Source organism: Harpia harpyja, chromosome 4 (assembly GCF_026419915.1).
Source record: "Harpia harpyja isolate bHarHar1 chromosome 4, bHarHar1 primary haplotype, whole genome shotgun sequence".
Lineage (NCBI taxonomy): Eukaryota > Metazoa > Chordata > Aves > Accipitriformes > Accipitridae > Harpia > Harpia harpyja.
Genome location: NC_068943.1, coordinates 67660549 through 67671931, shown reverse-complemented (window position 1 = coordinate 67671931; position 11383 = coordinate 67660549). Strand labels below are relative to the sequence as shown.

General features: G+C 45.6%; 1 protein-coding gene across 7 annotated transcripts in view; it reads left to right on the top strand.

Annotated features, from left to right (window-relative positions):
• The first annotated feature begins 892 nt into the window (after positions 1-892).
• The window catches only part of FUCA2 (alpha-L-fucosidase 2), a 17692-nt gene continuing 7201 nt past the window's right edge, over positions 893-11383 (top strand). For 4 of the 7 annotated variants that reach the window (XM_052784571.1, XM_052784569.1, XM_052784568.1 and 1 more), the window contains exons 1-6: positions 893-1127; positions 5216-5403; positions 7042-7381; positions 7996-8206; positions 9571-9761; positions 11010-11118. In XM_052784571.1, coding sequence (XP_052640531.1) covers positions 895-1127; positions 5216-5403; positions 7042-7381; positions 7996-8206; positions 9571-9761; positions 11010-11118 — 1272 coding nt within the window. In that variant the 5' untranslated portion in view covers positions 893-894. Of the gene's footprint in view, positions 1128-1217; positions 1538-5215; positions 5404-7041; positions 7382-7995; positions 8207-9570; positions 9762-11009; positions 11119-11383 lie in introns of those variants that run through there. The other 3 variants (XM_052784573.1, XM_052784572.1, XM_052784574.1) reach the window with 3 other exon arrangements.

The window sequence follows — 11383 nt, the reverse complement described above, 5'->3', positions numbered from 1 at the left end:
CAGCGCAAATGCCAAGTGTCATCTACTGAATCAAGGCAGCTTCAGCACAGGCTTCCTCTGAAGCTACTCTAATGGTCAAAGAAATATTTCCTTGACAGGCGTTGGGGCATCTCCCTACCCTGGAAGCCATCACGTATCAGTGGGCTGGAAGGAGCTGCAGAACAATGTTATACCCTGTCCTTCTCGGGAAGGGGAAAGGGAAGGGGAAAGGGAGCTGAACCTGTGGTTGGAAGCAGGCTGGAAGCGCAAAACCAGCAGGCCACTGAGGCCAGCTCTGAAGCAGACCCTGGCTGCACATCCAAGACTCGGACCTGGATCAGGCTGCAGATCCAGCAGACCCCCGCAGGCAGCTTTCAGGCAAGCCCCGAGGGAGGCAGCCAGTGTTCCCAGCATGAGGAGAGCAGTAATGGGCCACGCTGGGCCAAACCGGCGGGGCCTGGGGCGAAGGAGGCGGGAGAAGCACAGCGGGATGTTGGCCAAGGCAGAAGTCAGTTACTCCATTTTCTTAAGATCCTTAAAATCCAAGTGACAAGTTGTGGCCGAGCAGCCAGATAAAACGGCACCGGTGGGGAGGAGAACCCCAACGGCTGGCGCGCTTCTCCACACAGAGGAGGGGAAGGACGCGGCGCTGCCGGCTCAGCCAGGACACGGCGGGGCTGAGCCTCGGGAGGGGCGGAACCGGAGCCCTTCACCGGCCGGCGGCAGTGGCAAGCTACATTTTGGCCGGAGGGCGGCCGGGCTCTGGCGGAACGGGCGGGGAGAGCCCGAGCCCGCCTTATGCCCCGGGCCCGCCCCGCCTGTGCTCCCCCCTTCCCGGCCAGCGGCATCCCCCGGCGCGGCCACGCAGCGCCGCGACCCCCGCCCTGAGGAGCCGCCTCCCCTCGACCCGCCGCCATGTTGGGCCCGCCCGGCCGCAGCGCGCTGCTGCTGCTGCTTCAGCTGCTGCTGGGGCTGCCTGGGCTCCTGCCGGCGCGGCCGCCGGGCGGCGACGGGCGGCCCCGCTACGAGCCCACCTGGGGCTCGCTGGACGCCCGGCCGCTGCCCGCCTGGTTTGACGAGGCGAAGTTTGGCGTCTTCATCCACTGGGGCGTGTTCTCGGTGCCCAGCTTCGGCAGCGAGTGGTTCTGGTGAGCTCCCCGGCCTGGCCCCGGCACTGGCCCCCGCCCCGCCGGCCGCAGCGGCCTGCCCGCCCCGGCCCGCGGGCCTCCCCGGCGGCGGCGGCGCCCCGCAGCCCCCTCGGGCCCCGGCGCCCCTGGGCGCGGCCGCCGTGCGGCAGCTGGGAGGGTCGCACCGAAATAGCTGCTGCGGATGGGTCGTACCAGCGATCTGAGGGGTTCGCTTGGAGAGCGGCTCTTCGGGCAGGTGGGGCTTGGTTTGGTGTTCCCCCTTAAAGTGATGCTTAGGTTTAAAGCCCGTCTGCAGATGGCCCTGGAGCTGAGGTGTGTGGGAAGAGGTTTATTTCCACCTGAGGCCAGTCAGTCAGACCATGGACTCTATGGCGCCGTTTATGAAGGAAGCAGAGTTTTATGTGCTTCTGGTATGTCTGACTATCTGTCTGCCTAGCCCTAAAACTCCTGAATGTGTCGGCTAACGTTAATCAAATTCAGCAGAGGACTTGTAGAGCTGAAAGGTACACTTTCCACAGCGTTGGTGAAAAAGGCGGTTGGTTGAGTGGCAGAAGGAGACCTCTCCAGGGCCGCGATGAAGGGACGGATGAAGGGGCTTTCTCCAGGCCTTGTGGGGACGGGTTGGGGATCTCCCAGCCCCCGGGGAAGCCTTGCACAGCTGCTGCCCTCCGGAGTGCCGTGGCACTGTGTGAGGAGCGCAGGAGTCCATTGCTCCCTCCATCACTGCCCTTGCTTGGCAAACTGCCTGCAGTTTTCCTGTGTGTGTTTTGTGCTGTTGATGGTTTTCTTTTTTTTTTGTTTTGTTATTATTTTTATTAAAGAGTACTTTCTGCTTAAAAGAGCCTAGAGCTCTGATCCTTCAAATAATTTTAATTCAAAGGCTGAATAAAACCTTTAGTTTGTGAGTATTCACTGGTTCAGGCCCTTTGGCTGTAAGCATTTTTTACTATCTTCTTTCTATGCTCTACCAATTATTTCCTGTATGACTTCAAGTGAGTCACATCACTTACAATATGAAGATAACGGTAGCTCTGGGGCAGAGCTATGGTAGACCTTAAATGTAATATTCGTAAAACAAACCAACATTGATATAAACAAACCATTGTTTTCTGACAATATTTGGTCTGCTCTTTTCAGAGTTATGTTCAAGGGTTTCAGCAGTTTTTTAAGTGGACTCTGTTTACTAATAAATTACTTTCCCTGTGCGGGGGGAAGCTAGCTTTGGGTTCAAGCCTTACTCTGAGTGCTGTGCTCTGATAGTGGTGCACAGACTCAGGATCAAGTGTTCATTTTTTGTTGCTCTAAAAAGACCCCAAAACATCTAATGTAATTGGTGAAGTTGTTTTTTATATCCTGTAGCATCCCATCCTTAGGCACGTGTGGGTGTAGACCTGCTTCAGGGCCTTCTGGCAGCATGTGCAGTCAGATGATTGAGGTCCTGTGTTAGCAGCTTCAAATGGAAGTTCATAAACTCTGATATCACCCAGCCCATCCTCCTTCCCTTGGAGCTGCACAGCCTTGGTCAGGATGCTTCTAGAATCTAATCAAGTCAGAGTAGAAGTGCTCATGTTAGCAAACCATGTGACAGAGGGAGAGAAGCAAAGATGTTACCTGTTTTTTTTATGCAATTACGTACTTTAAAATCAGAGGGTGGGGTTTTTTTTCTTTTTTCCCAGGCTCTTTCAGTGAGGAAGGCTGTCTCAGCCTCTTTCTTCTAGATTTTTTTTTCGCTGTTGGCTGCTAGAAGTCATGTTTGTTTATGCTGAAGTCTGGGAAGGTTACAACAATAGCCATATGGTTACTGTGGTCTTGCAGAACTGATGTCAGAGTCCAGTTCAGGACAGGAGAGAGAAACGCATTGCAAACATTCAGATTCTGGCCTGTTTTATTCCTTCACTTTCAGTTTGTTTCGTTGATGTCTAAATTTGCCAACGGCATTTTTTCTGCTTGGCTTCATTCATAGAAAGGTGAATGCTTTCAGACCTTTTTCTCTGTAAGTATTAGCAGTCACAACATATGTTTTTGTTAGAAGGTCTCCAGCAATAAGGCTGTTTATGCAGTAAGGACTGTTGCATGTTGTTTCTGGAGCTCCTCTTTTGTTGCTAGGAGGGGGAGGGATGGAGCAGGTTGAAAATAAATAGTGGTCTGTTGGTGACTTAAGATCTCTGACCATGATGAGGGTGAGAGACCACCGTTGGACCACAGAGCGGAGCTCCAAGCCTTGCTGTGGACTAGTCCAGTTGGAATGGTGACAATACTGGTCACTGTTATGGAGAAGCACAGGATAGAAACTGTCTCTGTCCTTGCTAGGTGGGATGCAAAAAGAGATTATCAGCTTATTTTTCCTTCTGGTTCCTAAATCTCTGTGCACTGGTAGGTAGGTAGTTGTGTGCCTGCGTGTTAGAGCCTGTGATGGATGTGCATTTGTAATTGTGTGGGATTCTTGCAGAGGCATGTTGTTGGAGGACATGCCTTCTAGTAGGGTGCCTTTGCTTCAGAGCCTCACAATGTGTAGCGGCTGCAGTGCACTGCAGTCACAGCTCTCTCCTGCTCTGGGACTGTGGGCATCCACTCACACATCAGGTCACTCAGCTGCATTTGGTGTAGAGGACTCTGGACCAGCAGAGAGGTAAAGCTGCTGGCCCGCATGTTTGTGGGTTGCAGGAGCTGCAGTGTGGGGGGCAGAGCAGAGATGGCTGATGTGTGAGACTTGAGGAGGGCGAGTCATGTTAGTCCAGAAAAAGTGCATTCCTTGTGCCACCTGAGCTGTGGTTTTGGGTTTGTGTAGTGGGGTTTTGGTAGTGGGGGAGGGGCTACAGGGGTGGCTCCTGTGAGAAGCTGCTGGAAACTTCCCCAGATCCAAGGCAGACCCACCTCTGGCCAAGGCCAAGGCCAAGTCCAAGCCCATCAGTGACAGTGGTAGCGCCTCTGGGAGAACAGATTGAAGAAGGGGAACTGGCAGTGAGTAGTGGGATTGGAATGTGAGAGGAACCCCTCTGCAGACACCGAGGTCAGTGAAGAAGGAGGGGGAGGAGGTGACTCCCCTGCAGCCCGTGGAGGTGAATGGTGGAGTGGATGCCCACCTGCAGCCCGTGGAGGTGAATGGTGGAGCAGATGCCCACCTGCAACCCGTGGAGGACTCCATGTCAGAGCATGCAGATGCCCTTGAAGATGGCTGTGACTCTGTGGGAAAACCTGTGCTGGAGCAGCCTGTGCCTGAAGATCTGCAGCCCGTGGAAAGGACCCATGGTGGAGAAGTTCGTGGAGAACTGTCTCCTGTGGGAGGGACCGCATGCTGGAGCAGGGGAAGAGTGAGGAGTCCTCCCCCTGAGGAGGAAGGAGCAGCAGAGACAAATGTGTGATGAACTGACTGCAACCCCCATTCCCTGTCCCCCTGCGCTGCTGGGGGGGAGGAGGCAGAGAAAATTGGGAGTGGAGTTGAGCCAGGAAGGATGGAGGGGTGGGGGGAAGGTGTTTTAAGATTTGGTTCTGCTTCTCATTGTCCTTGTTTTGATTTAATTGGTAGTAAATAAAATTGATTTTGTTTTTTCCCCAAGTTGAGTCTGTCTTTTGCCCGTGACCATAAGTGGTGAGTGATCCCTCCCTGTCCTTGTCTTGACGCATGGACGTTTCTTTATATTTTCTCCTCCTCATCCCACCCGGGCCAGGGGCAGAGAGGAGTGATCAAGTGACCCTGTTGTGCTTTGTAGCTGGCTGGGCTTAAACCACGACAGCTGCTTACCCGGACCATCTGCCTGTGCTCTCTAGTACAGTTTTGGGACTTGGGTACTGAACAAGACTGCCATTTTTCCAGTCTCAAAGCGTAGCTGCTTTGTTTTGTTGCTCCAAATGAAATCCTGGGACCTTTCAGAAGTGGCGTGCTTGAAGGATGTAGAGCATGGGCAAAGAGAAAAGGAAATCTTTGATAATTAATACTGTTCTGAAGCAGTTTTGTCTTATTGCCAGTGTTGTGTACCTCCAGTGCATGTGCCTCTCAGTGTGAGCTCAAATAGGAGCTGATGATTTCAATTCTCTTTTTATTTGTCTAAAAATACACCAGCAGGCATGTTTTGCTCTATATTTTGTAGGTGGTACTGGCAGAAGGAAAAGAGAGCGCCCTATGTGAAATTCATGGAGGCAAATTACCCACCTGGGTTCAGTTATGAAGATTTTGGGCCACTGTTTACAGCAGAATTCTTTGATCCCAACCAGTGGGCAGATATTCTGAAGGCTTCAGGTGCAAAATATGTTGTCTTAACTTCAAAACATCATGAAGGTAAGTGGAAGGTTTGTGAATGTTAGTAGTTGTTGCATTTCTTTCAACAGAAGAAAAATCCAGGTGACTTTTCTGCCTGCTAAGAGAGTTAGAGAAAGCCAGGCAGGCTTACCTGACCCAACCCAGCCAAAGAGGAAGCAAACCACCCAAGAAATGTGCATGCATTTTTCTGACTCTTGCACAAAATCTATGGCCATGAAGCCTGCATAGGAGGAAAAACAGATTGTGCCATTGTTCTCTTGCTGTAGGTAAGACAGCCTGAACCAGTGGGGGCAGCTGAGCTTCCTGCAGTAGCCATAGTTTATTTTTTATTGTTGTGCAATTCATTGCTCAAGGAACCACAAAAGTGAATTCTGCGCTGTTTAACATACGGAGGGCTCCTGTGTACAGGCAGTTAATGAGCTCCATAGGTTTCTCCAAGGAATTTAGGAGCATGTTCCAGGAGTCAACTTCAGAGTTAGAAACGTACACAGGGTATAGCTCTTCCTGATGCAGTGCATAGAAACCAAAACCTTGAACCAGGTTTGTAACTTTACAGGCACAATTGATTTTTGGCGCTGTAATTGTAAGATGTTTTGCAGGAAAAGTAAAGTGGTTGGAAGGAAATATGGTAGCAAAGAAAGTATAAAATACTAAGATGCAATGTGACAGTACATCTAGCGAACGTTGTTGGTCTTTGGGGAGATGTGGGTTCAAGGCTGGCAGCTCGTAACTTGTGAATTTAAATCTCAGCTCTGACACACATAGAATCTTGATCTTGATGATGTTCGTGGCGTAATTCCCAGCGACTTCAAAAGAACCATGATTCATTTAGTCTGTCCTGTAGCCTTGGGCATGAATTTTTAGCTTGTTTGTCTAGTCAATACAATTGCATGTATCCAGTTCACAAAAATATTGCAAGATTTATTAGTGTAATGAGTGTAAAGCAGTTTGAAGGTGAGAGTGGAGCTCCTCTGGCAGTGGTCTAAGTCTGCGGTGCAGTAGTACTTGTAAGTGCTTGTGCTGGATTGCTGGATGTCTGAAACGTTAAATCCTTCGTGATATTTAACGCTGGTACTTTAAAAGCTGTTTCAGGAGTTTTTGCACTCTGCTTATATACATGTAGTGAGTAGTTGATTGAGGTGTTACAAATGTCAAGTCAAATGAAAAGTGAACATTTGCAGAAGATGTAAACAGAAGGGAGGAGAACAGTCTTTGAATGCAAAAGACAGCTTGTGCATTCTGCAACTGAGAGCATTTTATCTTCCAATTGTTGAATGTGTATTCACAGTTCACATGTGATACATTCAGTGAAAATGTAGATGCCTTGGAAGTTGCTGTATTTTTGGTTAATTTAATGGGGACATATAAATGGAGTGAATAATTAAGTAGAAGGAGCAATTATCCTAAGCAGTACAGAACTGGAAAATATAAATGCATATGTGTATTTATAAAAAACCCCATATCTGATGTTATGGCTGCTGTCATCATGCATAAACAGATTATAGGCATACTTTATACCATGATAACAATATTATTACATATATGACTTTTATATTTATTTTTTGCAACACACTTGCAAACTACTTTCCAGAAAGAGGAACTATAACTTCCCCTCTTCTGCTTCCCTTTCTTATCCTTCGATTTTTCTCTTTTCAGGCTTTACTTTGTGGGGGTCCAAATATTCTTGGAACTGGAATGCTGTTGATGTGGGACCAAAACGAGATCTTGTGGCTGAACTGGCAATGTCTGTTAGAAACAAGACTGACTTGCGTTTTGGGTTATATCATTCCCTGTTTGAATGGTTTAATCCTCATTTCCTTGAGGATGCCACCAATGTCTTTAAGACAAGAAAGTTTCCAGCCAGTAAATCCTTACCAGAACTCTATGAAATTGTGACCAAGTACCAACCAGAAATAATTTGGTCTGATGGGAATGGAAATGCACCAGATACTTACTGGAATAGCACTGGTTTCTTGGCTTGGCTGTATAACGACAGGTACATAATGATGCTGGTTTAGCTCCTTATCTGAAATTCTGCTCTGTGTCTCATTTGTCTCATTTTCTATATATTTTGTGGAACCTATTGCCTCTTTTCATGAGGACTTAACTAAATATTAATTTTCCTGAAATCCAGGTCTTCCCTACAACTATCAAAGCTTGCTTTAGAAAAAGACTTCTTCCTATTTTTTTAACCACATTTGCAAATTAATTAGTTAAAATGGTATTTGCTATTCTACCTAATCATATTCTTCTCTAAGTATTGTGTGCAGACAAACAGGATAGCAGGATAATTTGAGAATATGGGTGCATTGTTGTCATAGCAGACTGAATATCTGGTTGTGAATGTGAAGTGCAGGCTGATTTCTGGCAGACCTCCTGTGAAAGTCAAGTGTATTTCCCTAAGAAATGCCAATCTATCTGGACCTTTTACTAGCAAAGGATGAGAATAGGATTCCTGATCTAATTGTTATAAATTAATAGTACAGAAGTCATCCTAAATGTTAGTTTCTGAGAGGGGTGTGCGTGTGAGAAGGCTGGCTCGCTGGCACTGACTCACTGGCTGTGAGTGCGTTTTATAGAATAAAAATAATAAAATTTCTCTGTTTCCAGTCCAGTCCGGGACACAGTTGTGACCAATGACCGCTGGGGAGTTGGCAGCATCTGTACACATGGTGGATTCTACACTTGTAGTGACCGGTATAACCCCGGCCACCTCCTGCCTCACAAGTGGGAGAACTGTATGACTATTGACAAGAGGTCATGGGGGTACAGGAGGAACGCACAGCTTGACGATTACCTCACAATCGAGGACTTGGTGAAGGTACAGAGGGACAAAGGAGTTGCCTGCAACTTCTGATTCTCCCTCCTGATATTATGCTATATAACATTTCAATTATGTATCTATTTTTATAAAAAAATTATTAACTGATGAAATAATAAATAATTTTGTTCATTTGTAGCCTAACACTGGCAGGATGGCATATCCATGTAATTCTTATTTATTTTATAGAAATGACTGAAAGAAAAACTACCTAGTAAAAATTCAGTTTCTTGGAAGCTGTTTCCCCTGTGAGTAACTGGCCAAGACTATGGATAGTCTCATAATTACCTTTTCTACTAAGTTTTTCTAGTAACTGCACCTTTAAGTTGATGAGAAGCAAACAGTTGCAGTTTCACTGTTCCTGTTTAGGAACTCCTTATTGAAGGCTACGTCTTTTCCCCTGTCTAGCTAGAAACAGTTTATAATTCTTAATAGTCTTTTTACCTTGTAGTGAGAAACTTTCCTTTTATCCCACTTCATTTAAAGAAAAAAACCCAACACGCTTATTACAGACATACAGATAAACACTAGTAGAGGCACATAGCTGGTGTTAATAGAATGTTGATTCCTTTTGCTAGTCTAAGGTATTAAAAAAAGATTTGAAGCTTAGGAAAACTGAATTGATCTTTCAGATATATGCATTTAATTGCAAAATTCAGCTAGTGAGGGAAAGATTGTTATTGTTGCTTAATCCAAATCTGTTCCTAGTACTGTCCTTGCAAAAGATAATTTCAAATTGAAGTAACCTCTTTTCAGAGGCAGGTTTAAATTCATTCAGTAGCTTGTCTCCAGCTGTCTGTTCCTCAGACTTGTGCATCTCAGTCCATGATCTCTGGAGGGCAGTGTGGATGTGAACACAAATATTTATGGATTCTCTAGAAGGCTTCCTCATGTTTTACAGATGTCTCTCTAAAATAGGGAGAGCATCAAACCAAGGAAGAAGGAGGAAGTTGCTTCTCTCAGCTTCAGTAAAAATGAAGTGGCATCCGTTAGCCTTATTCTCCTTTCGTGTATAGAAATCTATCTGTCCTATTGGTAAAACTCTCATGAAATTGCTGCAGAAGTCAAAACGTTAAGAAGTTGTGGGATCTGATTCTAATGTAGATTCAGTCAGACACATTGGTGCAAAATTGTATTTTGGGATGTTTTCTGCCATAAAAATTGACAGCGGAGCTTTGTTTTATGGGAGCTTAAGTTTTGTGTTGACTGTTGGGATAACCCCCAAAGTCTAAACAGGCAGCAGTAACATAACTTGTTCAGTTCATTGTTCTGAAGCAGTACGGCAGACTTCAGAAAGTACTTCAAATGTATGATTTCATTAGCCGTAACCATGTGCTCTGTGCATATGTTTAAAAACATTTCAGCAACTTGTAGAAACAGTGTCTTGTGGAGGAAATCTCCTGATGAATATTGGGCCCACTCACGATGGTCGCATTGCTGTTATATTTGAGGAACGCCTGAGGCAGATGGGTGCCTGGCTGAAAGTCAATGGAGAAGCCATCTATGGAACGAAACCATGGAGAGCACAGAATGACACGGTCACACCAGAAGTGTGGTAAGGCTACTGAATCAAAACATAGACTGCATAAAGCAGCAGCAGTGTATGTGAAACTTTGAAATTCTTAATGACTTGATGCTACAGAAATCACCAGCTTAGTTTGTATGCTGTGAAATTAACCCTTTTGTCAGTTTAAGTAACTGCACATAAAAGAGTGTATAAAACTGTAGGTAGACGATGGGTGTCAGAGACAGTAGTTTTGGGATGACGCTGAGGCTGAAGGGAAGGTTGCAAGCCTTTCCTTGGTGATCTTGTGCTTCTTAGCGTAGCTGGCAACAGAAACTATAGAAAAAATAAAATCCAGAAATATAAAACTGCTATGTAGTGTTTATCTGTACAAAGGAATACTTGATGTCACTGTTTAGAGAGAAAGAGGGGAGAGAAAGAAACTAGAAATCAGTCTAGCATATTCTGCATTTCTTTTTAAGGTAAAAATGCATGGGAACATAACAGCAATTGTTTGGTCACTAAATTGTCAGTCTCTGGACTCTCCTCTGCCTTCATGCCTCATAGCTGCTGTAACGCCTTAATGATCCATCAGGGTTTTGGTCTTGACCCTCTTCTCTGCCTCAGTGGGCCTTTTTACTCTTGCTCCCAGTAAGATTTGGCTATCTGGCTTTAGTCTTGAAATGCTCAACTGTTGACTGTTCAGTAAAACCACTTCCGAGAGCAATAAAAAATTGTAACTAAATGAAGGAAGGATGGAGGAATGTTTCAAGTGTATGCCACAAGATTTCCAGAGATATACTGTAGATAATGTCTGCTGAAATTAAATTTTTAAAAAACTAGCTATGCAAGGTGGAAGCTTTATTGTTGCTTGTACTCTTGTTAAATCTTTTTTAGTGGAATGTCTGTATGTTTGTGTATGGATGTGAATTACCGTGTTTTTCTGAATATAACCCACAACTGTCTGTTAATGATTCCCCCTGCCCTGCAAGTACCTCCTTCCTATATGGTTGAGCAGCAGTGAGTTGTTATATGCTTGCTAAAGTTACTACAGATGTTTACCTCTGAATTCAGTTCTTTAATAGTCTCTATTACCTGTAGTTTGTTGGAACATGTTTTCAAGGAACAGTACTTTATTAAAGGGTATAAATTGTCTGAAAAGATGGTTATGTGTGTGAAAGTGTAATTAATGCCAGCTTTTCAAATCCATTTTTCCAGTCTTGAAAGCACTCTGTGTATCACTTCAGAAAATTTACAAGGAAAAACTGGCATGCATTTCTGTTCCCCATTTCCAACCAGGTATACTTTCAGTCCTAAAGAAGGCCAAGTCAATGCTATCTTCCTTAACTGGCCAGTCTCTGGGACTCTGGAACTTGGTGAGCCACAGGCTAAGCTTGGAGAAACACAGGTAAAAAACAACACACCCCACCCCCCCCCACTTGCCCTCTTCCCCTTTAGAACAGTGAGGTTTTTAACATACAGTGCAAGAAATTAACATACTCTGAAGGAAAACACCTCTAGGATTTGTCATGTTCCATCATGTTTGTTTTAGTTTCTGGCATCTTTGGGAATGCATAGCTCTTAGGACAGAGTATGTTGGAAGAGACCCAGCAAAACGTTTTCGTTCTGGGACCTCCTTGTTGTAGTCCTCCCAGTGGGATGCTGCTTCTCCA